General features: G+C 46.4%; 1 protein-coding gene across 1 annotated transcript; it reads right to left on the minus strand.

The window, feature by feature from the left end:
- Nucleotides 1–2,911: 2,911 nt before the first annotated feature.
- Nucleotides 2,912–14,243, minus strand: NNMT (nicotinamide N-methyltransferase). Its single transcript, XM_056107705.1, has 3 exons — nt 13,982–14,243; nt 12,717–12,924; nt 2,912–3,371 (listed from the first exon to the last, which is right to left on the minus strand). The coding sequence occupies exons 1-3, from the start codon at nt 14,133–14,135 to the stop codon at nt 2,954–2,956; spliced, it is 780 nt and encodes a 259-aa protein (XP_055963680.1). The 5' UTR covers nt 14,136–14,243; the 3' UTR covers nt 2,912–2,953.
- Nucleotides 14,244–18,739: the final 4,496 nt, after the last annotated feature.

The raw sequence follows: 18,739 nt of genomic DNA on the forward strand, positions 1-18,739 counted from the left end.
TTTCCAAATGTGAGTTGCGATACACTGCATTGATTTTATGATACACTAATGAAGGCAACTTGCGGTTTAAAAAATATCAGGGTACTTGACTCTGTTTGCCCCCTCCAGTCCCATTTTCTGTCTGTTTTCTGTTAACTGTTTGGAACCCAGGGAGGAGGAAATTCCAAATGGGGAGATTCCAGCAGGGCAGAAAGGGCTGGAGTACTGACACAGCTGAGAAAAGAAGACTCTCGCCTGTTCAGCCAATTGGGTTGGGGGGGTACTTCTGTCAGTAGGACTAAGTATTAGAAATTAAGTAGAATGTATATGGGAACATACAAAACTGTGGGCACAAAAAAATGGGGGTCGGGGGAGCCTCTAGATCAGTAGTCAGTCTTGCGTCCAATCTACCTGTCTGCCTGACCTATTAATTAAGTTTTATTGGAACACAATGATGCCCATCCATACCTTCTCTAGTGACTGCTTTTGCTAGAACTGCACATGTGAGTAGTGTTGATTAAGACTGGGTTACCTGAAAGGCTGAAGCTATTTACCATCAAATTCTTTGTAGGAAACATTTGCTGCCCCCTAGGAGAGATTCCTACCTATCCTTAGGAACCCAGCATGGCTAGGGGTTGTCCAAGGAGAACCTACTCATAGCCATCATCTTTCTTAGAATCAGGGATGTCATTGCAACCCCTGCACTCTTAGGCTGGGACATGAAGCTGCAGCAGCACACAGAAGGTGTTAAATAGGGCAGGTTCTGGGTGAGATTTTTGTTGTAAGCTGCAATACTACTGTGAGATACCCAACAGCACCTAGGGCATGAGTAACTGAAAAGACAAGTCTCCATGAGAGGTGACATTGGGGTTGCATTTGTATTCTCACTGTCTAGCACAGAAATGGTATGTGGAAGGTGCTAAGCAAATATTTGTTCAGTGTTTCTTCAATGAGAAAGAAATTGATGGCATATGGTATAGAAACTGAGTTTTATCACAGCCCTTCTGGAAGGCAGTGACATTAAGGATTCCCATAACCCAGAACTAAAATTCTCTCTTAAAAGATCAAGACAGGTTTGTTAGGGGCCAGAGGGACAGTACAGAGGTTAAGACATCTGCCTTAGACACACCGATCCTGGTTCAATGCTTGGAACTGTATATGGTCCTCGGGCACCTCTAGGAGTGATCCCTAAGCCCAGGCCCAGGAGTAAGCCCTGAGCACAGTCACTGGATGTGAACACCTGCCCCCTCCCTCCACAAAAAAATAAAAATGATTCAAAGTGGCAGAGCCAGAATGACTTGATCTGTATAGTTGAAAAAACATGGGCTTGCTGCAGTGAACAGAGACTATGTCTTATTCACTGAATCCAGCAGGTTTTCTTTAGTCTTTTGGTTGTCATCTAAGAATTCACTCTGTTCTCTCATAGATCTTAACACTTGTGTCATGTGTCACTGTGACACTGCTGCTTTGTCTGCGATTGGGTTAGAGGTGGGCAATGCAATGTGAGAGGCCTGAGAGCTTCTAATAAAGATTTCATCCTGTGAAAAATCCACTCAGGGGTAGAGGCAGAGCAGAAAGACAATGTCACATGAACAGATGATGCTGTGGAGCCCCATTCCCTCCCAAATTTCTACCTCTGATTTTGGTTTTAAATCACTTACCAGGTAAATGAACAAATTCCTCCTGTTTGTACTACTCCAGTCACAAATCCTGTTACTCAATCTCCATTTCATTATCCTGTCAAATTTCTTTCTGTGCTCTTATTATTAGGAAGTGTCTCATTATCGATTGATTTCCTTGACTACCTCTCCCAAGCCTTGCTTCTGGGACAGAAACCCCCAGAAAGGGGCCCTTACCAACTACTGCTTACTGCTTAGCACCCAAGCGTGATACCAGGTCTGGCCACTATTGGGGAATCCAAATATAAACCCAAGAGCCTCACACTTCCTTGGGGAAACAGAAAAATAAAGTTATAATGCAATGCAACTCAGGTTGTCTTAGAGATGAAATCACTGAGGACTTCCTTTGCTTAGAAACCTAGTGCCTTAGAAAGCTTTGGTCAGAGTAGAAGAGATAGAACAGCACATAGGTTCAATCCCTGGCCTCCTATGTGGTCCCCTGAACACTGCCAGGAGTGATTCCTGAGTACAGAGCCAAGAGTAAACCCTGAGCATTGCCAGGTATGGCCTCAAACTAACCCCAGCCCCCCAAAAAAGGTAAGAATAAAAGTTGTTTTAATCAAACTGATTCTCCCCACTCAAGCTCCCACAGGGAAAGGGTTTTTTGTGTGTTATTTTTTTAAAATTTATGAAACTATTTTATTTAAGGGTGAGGATTGGGACATACTTGGTGGTGCTCAGGGGACTGACCATATACGTCAATGTACCAGGGATCAAACTGAGGCCAGGGTCATGAAAGGCAAGTGTCTTACCTGCCCTACCTGCTCTCTGCCTCCCCCCGCCCCACCCAGAAGCTTGTGTTTAAAATGACTCAACCAGAGAATCCTATTTTCAGGGAATGCTTGTGGTTTTGTCAGTCACTATGCAAATACAAACAAGGGCCATTATTTAAGGGAGGAAAGCAAATGTAGATGTTCCAAGAAGCTTTGACCTTTGCTCTGGACTGTCAAGGGATGCAGAATATTTGGGGGGAGCCCAGTCTCCACAGACACAATCTTTCCTTGTAGCCTGGGAGGTGATGCTGGTGCTGGCTGAGAGTTACAGGCTTTGGGGGTCACACATGTTTTCCTCAGAGCAGCCCCTATCACCCGACCTGCATGAAGAACACGGGTGGACTGACAGCATCCTGTCTTGGGAGCTGGATTGAGGATGGAATTTTATGAGCCCTGTGCTAGTCCTCTGAGACTGAAGAAGGGAAAGTGTCCCCAGCCGACTAGGACACCCGTCGCCAGAAACCACCCGGGCACACAGAATGGGAGGAACGGCTTTAATGGTGGGCACAGCTATCACCCAGCTCAGCTCCGCTTCCGCGCCACCAGGGAGAAAAGTCCCTTGTTGTTGGCCAGGGAGTAACCCTGAGAGATCACTTCAAACTGTTCGATGGTGTAACCAGTCTCTGTCAAGGCGGCCTCGATGGCCTCCCGGCTCAGACACAGGCTGGAGAATTTCTGCTCGCCAATCATATAATAGCTGCTCTGTAGGGCATCCACGAGCACCAGGACACCTCCGGGCTTCAGCAGGCTGCCCAGGTTCCTGAGAGCCGAGTGGTAAGTGGGCAGATCTGGGCACGCAGCGTCCAGGCAGAGGGTGCTGAGCAGACAGTCGGCTGGGGGCAGGGCCACTGAGCCCAGGGGCTGGCTCTGCGTCACGTCACACTTCAGAACCTTTTTGACGGCCCTCCTCAACTTCTCCTCCTTCTCTGGCACCTTGACTCTGAAACACACAGACCAGACCCACAGATGGTGCTTAGCTGTCCTGTTGGTGTCGTGGGGTGGGGGTGGGGGTGAGGGGGTTCCAAGAGCGCTCAGATAACAGCTGGGCATGGCAGCATGGTCCCTAACAATCTAGTCCCAGGGCCTTCCCTGATGGAAGAGTGGAAGAGCACAGAGAAATGGGGGGAACTTGGGGAACTGAATGTCACCCCATCCCCAGTGCATGATTACCCGGGAAGGATCAGAGGAATCCTGAGCTCCCTGTGTCTACAATGTACTGGCCCCAAGCGAGTCACTCCTCCTCCACTGCTCAGAGCAGCACTGGGCTCCTCTGGCACCTTCATCATCATCTTCACCATTACGACAGCATCCTCATCCTCATCATTATCATTTTATCATCACCATCATCATCATCATTAGTACATCATCATCCTCATCCACTCCCCTCTACCAAACTGCAGGGAGTAGCCATGAAATCGGGTCCAGATTTCCTTGCGGGAGATACAAGAAAGTTTTAAATCTTTGATGAGGTATGAACAATTCTGTAAATATACTAAGAACTACTGAAATATATATCCTAAATGGGCAAATTATGGTACATCAATTTTATCAGAGAGAGAGAGAGAGAGAGAGAGAGATGGGGTGGGGAGTGGGAGGGAAATGGAGAGGGAGAGAGAGCAAAGTAAAAAGGAACTGGTTTCTGGGAATTCATACTAATTAGTAAACTGGTATATTCAGAGATGACTTTAACCTTCTTTGACTGGGTCTACTTTTGGCCTTACCAAGGAAGAAAGGATTGTAGAGTGACAAAATTTTTCCTGATTGTTCTTGGAATTTTCTGGTTTAAGCAGTGAAAGTCTCTTCCCTAGTCCTAGGCAAACCAGGAAAGTTATTATTATTATTATTATTATTATTATTATTATTATTATTGCTTGCTGGGTCACACCCAGCGATGCTCAGGGGTTACTCCTGGTTCATGCACTCAGGAATCACTCCTGGCGGTGCTCGGGGGACCATAAGGGATGCTGGGAATCGAACCTGTGTCGGCCATGTTGGCTGCGTGCAACGCAAACGCCCTACCCGCTGTGCTATTGCTCCAGCCCAAAAGTTATTATTTTAACTTAATTTTATGCCACCCCTGCCATGCTTGGGTGACCACATGGTGCTGGGGATGGAACTTATGGTTCCCACATGCACCCTGTGAGCCATCCCCCTGGCCCAAGAGATAGTATAGAGGACAAGACACTTGATTTTCTGTGCGGCTGATCCTAGTTTGATCCCCAGCACCACCTGTGGTCCCCTAAGCATTGCCAGATGTGACCCCTGAGCACAGACCTAGGATTAGCCCTAGGCTCAGCTGGGTGTAGCCCAGAACTGATAACTGCCCTCTCCCCTCCCCCATGCAGCCAGAACGATATAACAGGAAAAGTCAAGGTGCCTGGGATTGCTGAGTGCTATGGAGAGACTATACTAACGAATCAAGTCAATCCCTAGTGTTACCCCTTGCCCAACCACCACACGGCAGCTCTAAGGCCTGTATCACCTCACCCCTGCCACAGCCCTGTGCCTTTGGACACTGCAACTAGAGGCTATGGCCCTGGGCAAGCACGACAGCCGAGTGTGTGAGCACAGTGACCAGGAAGGGAAGAGAGAGAGAGGAGGAAATAGTGCCAAACTACCCATCCAGCCTAACACAACCAATGTTATGTTCAGAGAGGCCACAACACTTGGTTATTCTGGAATGGTCTTTTCTGGGCAGCATGGAATTGAAGAGACAAAAATTCACTGGGGATATGAACATCTCAAAGCACCCATCTGCATGGGTGGACAATGGAAGGGCACCCAGAATTCCATATCAGTAGCCACCACTGTTCCTGGGACGTGCTGAGAGATGGTCATCTACACAGGGCACTCAGTAAGTGTGTAGTTAGATGCTCACAGTGGAAGTGAGGTGGCTGACTGGGCTCCAGTGTGGAGGAGCAATTTTCAAAACAATTTTTTTTGCTTTTTTGGGTCACACCCGGCAATGCACAGGGGTTCCTCCTGGCTCGCACTCAGGAATTACCCCTGGAGATGCTCAGGGGACCATATGGGAAGCTGGGAATCTAATCCGGGTTGGCCGCGTGCAAGGCAAACGCCCTACTCGCTGTGCTATTGCTCCAGCCCCAAGACAATTTTTAAGACCCGGAAACTAGTACTGGCCAGTCAGAGGACAGGTGAAATTGTTCGTACACTGAGCCACCCTGCCATGTCTAGAAAGCTTGTAGAGAATGTGCCAGTTATATAGGAAAGATTTGGAGGCTGCACCCACTATTTCAGGTCCCAAGGCATGGCCTTGGGTGCATAGAAAATGACTTTCGGAGCGCTGAGGAGGCTCCTCCACAGCGATTCTCAGCCAAACAAGCTGGCATCTCAGTTCAAGGACCCATAGATGTGGTACTGCTTGGATGTTGCAGGGCTGAGGATACCCAGGCCACTCAGGGCCCTCTAGGGCTGTACCCAGCAATGTTCAGGGCACCGTGTGGTATCAGGGATTGATCCTAGGTGGGGTGAATGCTAGGAACTGCTGGACTATCTGCTGATTGTAAAATCCCAGTTTTTCACTTTCTGATTGAACCAGTAAAGAATCGAGGCAAGAATCTGGTACCATCTACACAGTGGAATACCATGCAGCTGGTAGGAGAGATGAAGACATGAAATTTGCTTATAAGTGGATGGACAGGGAGAGTATCATGCTAAGTGAATGAGTCAAAAAAAAAGAGGAACAGACATAGAAGGACTGCATTCATTTGTGGAATATAAAATAACATAATATGAGATTGACACCCAAGGATAGTAGGTACAAGGGCCAGGAATATTACCCCATAGTTGGAAGCCTGTCTCACAAGCTGGGGGAGAAGGCAACTGGAATAGAGAGGGGATCACTAAGACAATGATGGTTGGAGGAATCATTTGGGATGGGAGATGTGTGCTGAAGGTAGATGAAGGACCAAACGTGATAGCCTCTCAGCACCCATATTACAAACCATAATGCCAAAAATTAAAGAGAGAGTATGGGGCAAATTGCCTGCCATGGAAGCAGGGGGAGGGTTGGAAGGGGGGGTATACTGGGAACATTGGTGGTGGAGAATGTGCACTGGTGGAGGGATGGGTGTTAGATCACTGCACGATTGAAACTCAAACTGAAAGTTTTGTAACTGTCTTACGGTGATTCAATAAAAAAAAAAAAGAAGCATCTGGTACTGTGTTCTTACAGTGAGAGAGGTGAAGAGTGGGTGGGGAGATGCTGTAAAATAGGCACACACCAAAGACAGGGGCACAGGAGATGCTCAAACCATGGTTGGCAACAGTCATATGTCTATGGCTTCTAGAACCAAGTCATTTGGGGGAGGCCAGTTCAGAGAGGCATCTGAAGATGGGAGAAAATCCTGACTCAAAAGGGATCGCCATTACTGTCAAACTACTGGGGCTATAGGATGTAGCCAAAGGATAAGGATGACGATGCAGGCCTTTTTGGACCCCCAAAAGAGTTCCTTCATCAAACAGTGCTGTCATGGAACAACAATGTCTCAAGAGCCCACCGTCACCAACTCAGGAGCCGGGTGTGACATAGTAAAACTTTGAGTACTTGATTTCCTAATGTGATGGGAAGGCTTGAAGTGACTAGGGAAACTGGATATTGAGTTCTAGAAGTCTGCTGGACACATGACTAGAATTTTAGAAAGGTGTGCTGCTTGACAACGAGAATTTCCTCTTTTAACCACATTCTAGAAATACTAGGCAATGTCCGATTTAGATAACGATTTGGGTATTGTTCACATTCTCATAGCTATCCACTTTCCTCCAAGTTTATATTGACTATGTTCTATGAAATCCCCTGGTTAATAGAAAAAAAGCTTTGAAATAACTTTCATTTTGAAAATCAGGAATTGGGGATCTCCCTCAGGGGACTGGAACACAGCATACATGAAGGAGTCCCAGGTTCCTGTCAGATATCATGTGGTCTCCTGAGCACTGCTAAGAGAGACTCCCATCCTCCACATTGAGCATTAGTCCCTGAATACCTTGATGGTCCAAACATCAACAAGAATATAGATTCAGTATAGAGATTATAGCAATAGAAAAATTCTAAGTAAGGGTTAAAATCTGAACACCACCTCTCCCAACTTTCGACTAAATGCCAGAGGGGAAATGTGAAGCAATATTTAAGCAATATTAAACAATTTTACAATGCTGCTCTTGTGAAAGGCAGTAAAAGTCCACTCCATTTGTGTGAGGGGCAGCTTGGAAAATATGTCACTTGTGTATTGCTTTAAAAAAATTATTTGAAGATCTAGCCAGCAAAGAGATGACTCAGCATTTAGACCTCAATAACTAGAAAAGTCACAGAAGAAGCGTAAAATATGTCTGCATGAACACGACCAGAAGCAAGTGTCCAAACTGAAACTTGAAAGAAAATATTAAAAATAAGACCTTAGCTCACAGTCTCAAGATTTCAGGTCTTTGATTGTGACAATGGACGCTGGGCAGAGAGAGGCCAGAGTGACCCTAGGTGTCAAATTCGTTATGTTCGCCAATGTGAGAACCTAGCTTTGATCCCTGACACTGTGGAAAATGAATCTACTAAATGCTTCATTTTGTGAAGAAGAAAAAAAAAGTCACTGATTTTTCTCTGCTGTTGATGAAATGAAAGAATTTGTCCGCAGTAGACCTGTATAAAGAATATAAGGATTGGAGAGATGAAGGGCAAGGGGGCTTGCCTTGTGTGCAGCCGACCCAGGTTCAATCATGAGCATCCCATATGGTCCCCCAAGCCACACCAGGAGTGATCCTTGAGCACAGAGCAGGAGTAAGTCCTGAGCACCACTGGGTAAGGCCTCCAAAACAAAAGTAAACTTTTAAAAAGAATATTAGATAGACATATATGTGTATATATGTGCGTGTGTGTATGTGTGTATTATATATATATATATACACACACACACACACACACACATTTTGGGTCATACCCAGAAATTCTGAGGGGTTACTCCTGGCTCTGCACTCAGCCATAATTAAAAATAAGACAGTAGATGCTGGAGTGATGGTAGTGTGCCTTGCATGTGGCCAACTTGGGTTTAATCCCTGGCATCCTTATATGATCCCCCAGTGCATTGTCAGAAGTGATTCCTGAGCACAGAGCCAGGAATAACCCCTGAGCATCGTGGGGTGTGTCAAAAACAAACAAACAAAAAAAGAACCAATAAAAGGGACAGGGGGTGTGGTTCTGGGGCCAGAGAATGTGCCTTACTTGTACAAGGTTCAGAGTTGATATCCAGCATTGCATGATCCCCTGAGCATCACCAGACAAGCCCCCCCCCACCAATCTCCCAGCAATGAAAATTTAAAAAAGAAGCAATAATAAACAAATAAAACTCCCACTGACTGATTAAATGAAATGAAATAATACCAATACACTATAGTGTTATGAAAGCATACCCTAGAAAAGCAGATTGACCATGGAATATCAGTGATTTCGGTACTACTGTAACATAAACAGACTAACTGTGCAGTTAAAGGACAGAGCTTGTCTGATTGGATTGAGAAGCAAGTCCTTCCTGACACGCTATTTGCAAGTAAAACATTCTCTGCAGAAAATACAGAAAGATTAAGAGGCCAGAGAGATAGTACAGTGGGCAAGATGCTTGTTTTCCAGGGTTCAATCCCTGGCACTCCATACGATCTCCTAAAATTGCTAGGACTAATCTCCGAGTACAGAGCCAGGAGTAAGCCCTGAGAACAATTGTATGTGCCTCAAAACAAAACAAAACAAAACAAAACAAAACAAAACTAGAGGAAGGGGCCGGAGCGATATTACAGCAGGTAGGGCATTTGCTTTGCATGCGGCAGACTGGGTTCCAGAGTCAGGAGGAGCTCCTGAGCATCGCCAGGGGTGATCTAAAAAACTCTACAGGAAAGAAAGTGGTGAACACTCAGACACTCAGGAGAAAAAGACATTCCACATATGTCTCCATCTTAGTGATACACACTATGATCTTGCTCCATGCTCAACTGGTGCAGAACCATTTACCCCTGACTTAGTAGGCCAGAATGGCAAGCAGTGAAGTCCTGGTTTTTGTGGGGCGGGCAAAATCATGTGCTCAGATTCACTCAGAGGCTTTGGTGGAGCATGACCCCCAAAATAGGTAGAAGTTTGAGTCTTCCTAGAAACCTACTGACTTCATTGATATTTCTAAAACTGACCCCACACCCACAAGAAAGGCTACAAAAATCAGCCATGTCAGCAACGTCCCAGGGTTCAAGGTACTTCTCTATAAGCTATAAAATAAAAATCAAAATGATGTTAAATTTAAAATATGAAACAATAAGGGCATTTTATTTTTAATATTTTGGTTTGGGGGTCACACCTGACAGTGCTCAGAGCTTGTGCCTGGCTCTGTGCTCAGGGATCACTCCTGGCAGTGCTCAGGGGACATTATGTGGTACCAGGGATCAAACCCAGCTCAACCATGTACAAACCCACTCATTGCGCTATCTTTCCAGATGAACAATAAGAAAAATTTAAGGAAAATCTATGCAAAATATGAGAATTACAAAACAATGCTGATAAAAAATTAAGTTGTTATTTTATTAATTTTTGGCTTTGGGGGTCATACCCAGTGACGCTCAGTGGTTATTCCTGGCTCTGCACTCAGGAATTACTCCCGGCAGTTTGCTCAGGGAACCATACGGGATGTCGGGGATCAAACCTGGCTCGGCCACATGCAAGGCAAATACCCTTCCTGCTGTACTATCACTCTGCCCCCCTTAAAATAAAGTTGTAAATAAACAAACATCCACCTTTATGAAGTTTAAGTATGTCCAATTCTATTAACTTAGGAATTTAAAAAAATCACAATCAAAATCTCAGCAGACTTTTATGAATACCCTTACACATTTATTCTGCTGTTTATATAAAAATGTAAAGGAGAGACCAGAGAAATAGTACAGGGGTTAAGGCACTACTTGCCTTGCATCCCGCTGATTCCAGTTTGAATCCCCTGCACCATATATGGTCCCTCCATACTGCTAGGGGTCATTCCTGAGCACAGAGCAAGGAATAGCCCCTGAGTACCCACTGAGTAGACATCCCTCCCCACCTCCCCACCACCTCCCACACAATTAATGGCATTAAAATGGCCAAGATAATCTTGGCTGAGGTGACAGTGGAGGAAACAGACAAAAGTTGGAGCACTTCTGGTATCTGACTTCAGAACTTACTCCCTCTGATAAAAGGAATTAGAATAAACTCAGGGGAATCTTAGGGACTCCACATGAGCACAGAAAGGTGCTTTACATAGGAGCAATACATAAAACTCCTAGTTTATTAAGAACACTGTTACTGGGTAATCTTGCTGGCTACTTTTAACAGTTCATATTTACTACCAACAATATGTAATGACCAGTCAGCAAATGAGCATACAGTTTAGACTTCAAATAATCTAGAAGGCAAGGAGAGGGGAAGGGGGTGTTAAAGAAATAGAAACAAATGTTTGAGCTCATTTCAGAATGGAAACTGATGAGAGAAATTGGCAGATACATTGGAAATCGGGCAGAAGGACTAGAATACAGAAATGAATTGCCCTTTAGTCCAGAAGGAGAGACAGACGGACACCCACCCCCAGAGTCAGGGTGAGACCACATAACTTTATACTGATTCCTGGGATTGGGGAGTTTGGCATCATCCTCATCCCCGACCATCAACCCCATTGTTCACTCTCAGAAAATGGGAGTCACCCTGGACGCTCCTCACTCTTGGTCCCAGCAGCCTCATCACCAAGTCGCATCAGTTCCATCTCAACCTTTACCCCAACATGGACACCTTACCCCGGCACCAGCATCTCTGGCCTCAGTGCTAAATCCCTCAGCCAGTTCCCCACATCCTAGCCAGCAATCTCTGTAAGTGGACATTGGGTCATAACACTTTTCTAACTCCACCTCTAATGCCTCTTGAGACCCAGAATATTTATATATTTATATATTCTGGGTCTCAAGACTGTAAATCAGTGGTTGTCACCCAGTAGTCTGTGGAAAGGTTGAGAACCACTGGCAGGAATCTTGGTGAGCAGAGTCGGCCCATAAAGCGACCCACAGGGTGGGCTATGGTGGCAGGGTTTGAAAGGCTGCACCCGTACTATGGCAGTGACCCTTTACTATGGCAGTGTAGATGCAAAGGTTTGCTGAATTGAAGGAAGGAAAGCTCTAAGATTACTAAAAAGGTGTTACAATTGCTTTCTCGAAGGGCATTGTCCTGCCAGGAGACCAGAGGTTTCCTTTGAGCAGGTCATGGGACACGTCCATTAAAACATCCATGCTGGATGAATGGGATGGGAAAGTATGAATGGGACAGAAAGAGACCGATACAGAATATCTCTCATAAAATACACCGCAAGGAAGCAGCAAAGGGCTCAAGACAACATAATGGGAGAATTGATTCTTACCATGGATTGGGGGGGGGGTGCAAAGCTTGGGAGAGAGGGGTACTGAGAAAGGGTATGCTGGTGATGGGTGTGGTGTTGGAGTTATGTGCATGAAAAACGTTACTAATAAGCCACAGAACATCAATTAAAAATATTTAAGACTGTAAATGAAACATATATGCTTTCCCACTGTGAGTGCAAAGAAAAGGAAAGACAGAGGGCAGGTGAGCCCACCAAGTGTCCAAGAATGGGGAAATGTAGGGGCGAGAGAAATGGAGAGAGACGGAGAAAGGTGCAAGTGAAATTCATGTGCCAGGGGCATAGGAAGCATACACATGTGCATACATGCATACATGCACACATACAAATACACCTACACCACACACATGCACACACAGGCCCACATGTGCACACACCTGTACACACACACCTGTTTGCCACATACATGTATACCACACACATATCCATACGCACATGCACACACATACATGTATATATTCATATACCCCACACATGTACACCACATACACGCACACACCCCTACACACATGCACGCATACACATGCACACACCCATACACCACACACATGTATACCACACACATGCACATGCCCTTACACAACAAGCACATTCACGAATGCACGTGCGTGTGTGCACACACACACACACACACACACATACATCCATCCACACACGCATACATCCATCCACACCACACTCACAAATTCCCCCTATCTCCTCCTCTCCATCTAGCTCTACTTTTCCACTGGGATGTTCTGGGCCCTCTCTGTCTCCTTAGCTTTCAATCTGGACTCTGAGGATAAGTCTTGGCTCAGAAGAACACATGGACCCCACCAGAAGCAGGAAGCAGAGCCCAGAGTCTCTACCTGCCTCCTTCGAGTTCACACACGTAGGTCACCACCTGGGACCAGTCGAAGGCCCCCGGCTCCTTCTTCAGCCACTTCTCCAGCTCCACCAGGTTCTGGTCAGTGTAGTCAGAGGCGATGATGTCCTTGAAGGACTCACACGCAGAGAGCAGCTGATAGATGGTGGGGCCAGAGCCGATGTCAATCAGGAGGTCCCCCTTCACACCATCTGGGGGGGTGGGGCAGGAGGGAATAGGGACAGAGGTGAGGGAAGGGACTGAACAGACCCTACGCCTGCCTGCAGTGAGATTCTCTGGGGCCACCAAGAGCCCTCTGCTCATGAAAGTAACAAAGTATCAAAGCCAGGGCCCCATGCATCCCCCACCGGCACCCCCAGCACTAAGCCACCCCTCAGCCCTGTCTGTGTTGAGAACATCTTCAGATTTCCCACTCCCCAATCCAGTGGGATAGTTTTAGGTCTAAGAACAAGAGAGAGAGAGAGAGAGAGAGAGAGAGAGAGGGAGAGAGAGGGAGAGAGAGAGAGAGAGAGAGAGAGAGAGAGAGAGAGAGAGAGAGAGAGAGAGCAGATCTGCATCTGGTCTATAGAACCTGGATCCAGAAAGATTCCCAACAGAGAATGTAAAACTGCTGGGGAAGCCTATCAGGTAAAGTTTGGGAGAACAAAAGGGTTCTCTGACGTTAAGTTTATAGAATGTCTTTGGTCAAAAAGCATCAGGTCCCTATGGGGGGGGATGGGGGGAGGGATACTGGGATCTGTGGTGGTGGAAAATGGGCACTGGTGGAGGGATGGGTATTTGATCATTGTATAATTGAAACCCAAGCACAAAAATTTGGAAGCCTACAACTGTACCTCATAGTTTCTCACTAATAAAAAAAGAAGCATCAGGTCCCTCCTCTCACTGGGACGGTTTCCCCTCAGGCTTATTCAAAACATGCCATTGAGGCTGACACAGAGTAAGTACTGGATTGTCATCCTGCAGCGCCCCGGCAAGGTGACATGGGGACATGGCTGGCCCTGGCCACTCGCAAATCCCCAGGAGACAGAGGACAGAATGCCCTCTAGTCGGTTTCCCTTTTGCAAACTAGCCTGAGTGCCTGAAAGTCTGCGGCAAACCTTCAAACATCCCTAATGATGTAAAGGCGCTAGACTGTCTTCAAGAGACGAGAAGACTGTCCCTTGGGCTGTCCAAAGGAGGCGCCACCCCAAGTCACGCCCCGAGACTCTGCAGGACCTCGGGAGCCCCACAGATCACAGACAAACTCACCGAGGCAGAATATCTTGTGAAGGATTTTCAGCAGATGCCTAAGAATCTGGTTTTCTGCTGACTGCCTGGACCCAAAGCTATAATATTTCTCCAGATAATCCCGAGGGTTAAAGTGGCTCAGATACGTGTCCTTGGAGGTGAAGCCAGACTCCATTGCGGTCTCCGGTCCCTGCCCCGGCCCCCCTGGTCCCTGTCCCTCTCCTGCAGCCGTCGTTGTTGTCGTCGTTCTCTTTTCAGTCTCTCTTTTGGCAGGTGAGCCCCCTGAGAGTAAGATGTTTGGTTAAACACTAACCCAGAGAAACAGCCACGACGTTCTGGCTGATCTAGAATGTGATGAAATTTCTGGGGAACGGAGCCTAGGAGGAAGGGGGGAGTGGCAGGGGGAGGGTCCGGAGCTGCCGCAGCTCTGGCCAAGGGGTGAAGTTCGGCTGCCAGGGGTTATAGAGATGGCAATGACTAGGCACCTGGGGAAATGAGGCGTCTCAGGGACAGACCCCCTGACAGACATCAGGTTCTCCCCGGATGTCGATCAGGAGGTCCCCCTTCACACCATCTGGGGGGTGGGGCAGGACAGAATGGGGACAGGGGTGAGGGAAGGGACTGAACGGACCCTACACCTGCCTGAACCGAGATTCTCTGGGGGTCCCCAAGAGCCTCTGCTCATCAAAGTAACAAAGTATCAAGCCAGGATGCAAGGCACATGCATCCCCCACCCATCCTTTAGAGTCTACTCAAGGGACAGAAACCAGGGCTGGAGCAATAGTACAGAGGGCAGGGGTGATCTCTGAGCGCAGAGCCAGGAGTCAGCCCTGAGCACCAATGAGTCTGACCCCAAAACAGAGTGACCATAAAAGCTGTTTGAACTGAAAAAACTTTCATCTAAGTTAAATATAAAAAAATATTAACTGAGTGAAAAGTGGCACACTACTAAAGAGAGTGAAAATTAACTGAAGAGGTCAGGTGGATAGTACAGCAGGTAAAGTGCTTGATTTGCTTGTGGCTGACCTGGGTACACTCCCCAGCATCACATATGGTCTCCTGAGCACCTCCAGGAGTGATCCCTGCGTGCAAAGCCAGGAGGACGCCCTGAGCACAGCCAGAGCCAATGTCTTAGTGGCCCCCAAACCAAAACAAACAATGGAGGTGTATCAAATGCAAATGTTTAAAACCACCAGGGCTGTAGAGAACAAGAGGAAAACTTTACATTCAAAATTTAAGTTTGGGACCATGGCTTAAAGTGCTCAGGGCATACTCCCAACTCTGTGATCAGAGGTCACTTCTGGTTGTTTTGCGCGGGGTGGGGGTGTGGGTAACCATACAGTGTTGGGGATTGAACCTGAGCCTCGTATACACAACAGACATGCTCTGTCCACTGAACTATCTCTCTGGCCCTGGGAAACAGCACAGGGATATGGCACTCAACTGGGCCTCAGTGATTTGGTGAGAAAACACAGAAGTTGCAGGCCCGTTGCGGAAGCCAGGGAATACTGCACCAGGGATGAGACACGCCCTATGGATCTGCCATCCACCAAGACCCCAAGAACCCAAGATAATCATTAGAGGGGCTGCTCAGAGAATCTCAAGCCCACACCTGGACCTCTGGTATGGAAACAGCGAGAGTCCTCCTCCTCCTCCTCCTCCTCCTCCTCCTCCTCCTCCTCCTGCCTGGGCATCCCTCCAGCAGCCTCCTCTGGCAGAAGCCATAAAGAAGCAGCTGGCAAAGGAGAGCTGTGTTTGCAGAGCACAGAGGCAGCTACAGAAGGGCACTCAGCGTTATGAAGCAATGAATTCATAGCTGGCACAGACATCAATACCCAGAATCCACGAGCGCAAACACTTATCGATCGCCTGCTTCATGCAGGTGCTCCACTGCATGGGAAGCATGGAGGCATGTCCCCAATATTAACTCCTTTGGGTGCTGGGACAGCTCTGTGAAGAGCCCATGTCAAAGGCCAGTGACTTCCGAGTTCAGGCATGGACAGGGTGACCTAGACAGGGCACGGGTAGGATGGCACAACGTCAAAGACTAGGAGAAGACGTTGAAAAGATCCAGAGTGCGGGAGGAGGGTGGGAGAAGCCTAGGATGCGATTATCCAATCGACGATGTGAGATCTGGCTCTTCAGGTGCAGAGAGGAAGGCAGAGGAAAGGAGAACAGTGCTATCGGTGGGCTAAAATGAAGAAACTGTCGAGTTTCTTGCATGCATGAAGCTCTCTCATTAATAATCATGTTAAACATGGCACCTCAATCATAACTGGAAGGAAATAAAGAGTCTTAGAGCCTAAAAGAATTGGGTCAGGGGCCGTGGGGAGGGCTCATGGGAGCCTCTGTAAGCTAGAAGCCTGGGTTCAGTCCCTGGCACTGCATGTTCCCCTGAGCAATGTCCAAGGACTACTGGATATGTGTGTGTGTGTGTGTGTGAGAGAGAGAGAGAGAGAGAGAGAGAGAGAGAATGTTGAGTTCAGAGAAATTAGCACATCTTTAGGCAGAAAAATGTTTGCCACTAGTAGGTTTTCTCTCCAGAGGAAATCCTAAATGACCTATCACCACACAGAAGGAATCCAAACCCAGAAGGAATCTGAACCCAGGAACTCTGAGATGAAAGAAACAATGAAGAACGAGTGGAAGCATGTCTGTGTGGGACATCCTAGCAGGCATATCAAAGCCATGTCCTGTGTGGTCCAACAGCAGCACCCTGGAATTAAAATACACACTAGCAACAGCCTCTATGTTCCAGAAGAGCATCTTCCAAAGTGAGCCGAAGAGAGAGAGCTCAACAGGCCGGGTGTGCAGTGCCAATGGGGGAGACCCAAGCTCAATTTCCCAAGAAATACTGGGAACCACCCCAGAGTGGAGAGCTAGGAATAAGCCCGGATCACCTCAAGCTGTGGCCCCCGAGACCCTCAATAAAATAAAACGAAATGAAACGGTGTGTTCTAGACTTCATATTGTCCAGGGAGGGTGAGAGTGTTGATGGGGTTTTGATGAGTTAACACTGGAATTCTGCCCACACCATCTGCCCTGCCCTACTGCCTCACGCACAGGCCAGCATTTTTCTACTGCAGGTACCCAAAGAATCTCTGCAGGAGGCCTTCTGTGGACTCATCCAGAAAAACTGGTTAGTTCACGTGACTGTCCTTGGGTCTACAGACCAAAGGGGGCGCCTTTACCAACTTTTCAGCTCCCAGGACAGAGATGCCCAAACACTTGCACATAGCAGGTTCTGGCTCCCTGATGTCTGACCTGCAGTGGCTTCCTTCCCCCTCCCTCCTCTGTCTCGGTCTCCCACACTCTCAAAGGTGCTTTGGGGCAACAACTACCCTACCATTTGAGATTGCACAATGATAATAAAATCAAGCTGCATTAACTTTTAGAGCAGTAAGGGAGATAAATGGGAGAGATAACAAAACAATGTATAATCTCACTGATAATCCAGGAGTAGCACACCACATTGGATGGGATGTAAAGTATAAGGCAACCTATCTTGATTAAGAAAATATGAACACACAAGGCTTTACCGGTAACAACATGTTAGTAACCTCCCATACAAGGGCTTAATGGCTCCATGGTGAGATACAACAATCTTCACACACTTTCTTCTAGGGAAATCTTTTTGATCATTTTGAGCAAATTATTCGTAAAAAGTGATATGAAATAAATTATTTAGGGACTGCTATGGGGGTAGGCTTGAGGGGTGGTTGGGAAAATTGGAAATAATGGTGGTGAGAAGGTGCAATGGTGGTGGGATTGGTGTTGGAATATTGAATGTAACAAATCATCATGAACAACTTTATAAAAACAAGTAAGTACTTTATTTTTTAAAAAAGACACTGCATTATTGATCCAGATGATCAAAATGAACAGAAAATGTAATGTGGCTCTGTCAGGGCAAATACAAAGCATAAAAGAAGGCGTTAATTGATGGAGTGCAAAAAAATCAGACAAAAGTGTCAATGAAAATGTGGAAAACTGCAGCAGATTTAATCAAGTACTTGACAAACACAGGAAAATATGGCAGCAAACACCCACACATCTGTGTAAAGAATGCAGAGGTCATTAGAAATGAGCATACTCTAGTTCTTATATAAAGCAAACCTTGACAAATATCAAAGCACGAAAATGATCAAGCATCCTCTTGGACCAAGGCACCAACGCTCAAAGTCAAAACTTAAAAAGAACAAGAACACCCCCATTTGTCGGGAAATCAAGAAATGCACCAATCGTGAACCCAAGCATCAAAGACGAACTCATAGTTGAAATTATGAAATCTTTTAGATTAAGTAATAATGAAAAGTACTACCTATCAAAATTGGTACTGAAAGGGCTCTCTGTTCCTCAATGTAGATGTGCCAGCAAAGAAAAAAAAGATGAAGCGAGTGAACTTATGAAGAAGAATGTCAAAGGAAAAGGATAAAGTAATACAGAGCAGAAACTCATGTAATAAAAGGCTGAAAATGCAATGGGAAAATTAACAAGGCCTGAGAGCTGGCTCTCTAAAAAGAATAATTCAATTAATTACAGCAGCAATTCTTCTGATCTGCTCAACAGAGGGGAAAAATGTCACACTCCACATCCAATCATAAGTAGAAGGACACTGAGAAAATTGACAACAGAATGGGGCTTCAATTAATGTGATAAGCATTGCCTTCAACGGGCGTCATAACCAATGACAACATAGAGAAAAACTTCACTTTCAGCTTGATGACTGAGAAAAAAAATGTTAATATCAAAAAAATTTAAAGAAATACTTAAAATGCT

Source organism: Sorex fumeus, unplaced genomic scaffold (assembly GCF_029834395.1).
Source record: "Sorex fumeus unplaced genomic scaffold, SorFum_2.1 ptg000169l, whole genome shotgun sequence".
NCBI lineage: Eukaryota > Metazoa > Chordata > Mammalia > Eulipotyphla > Soricidae > Sorex > Sorex fumeus.

Coding starts and splice junctions, on each gene's coding strand:
- NNMT (XM_056107705.1), bottom strand. CDS start 14,135: ATGGAGTCTGGCTTCACCTCCAAGGACACGTATCTGAGCCACTTTAAC. Junction 12,925..13,981: donor TCACAAGATATTCTGCCTCG/GTGAGTTTGTCT, acceptor CCACCCCCCCAG/ATGGTGTGAAGGGGGACCTC. Junction 3,372..12,716: donor TGTGAACTCGAAGGAGGCAG/GTAGAGACTCTG, acceptor TGTGTGTTTCAG/AGTCAAGGTGCCAGAGAAGG.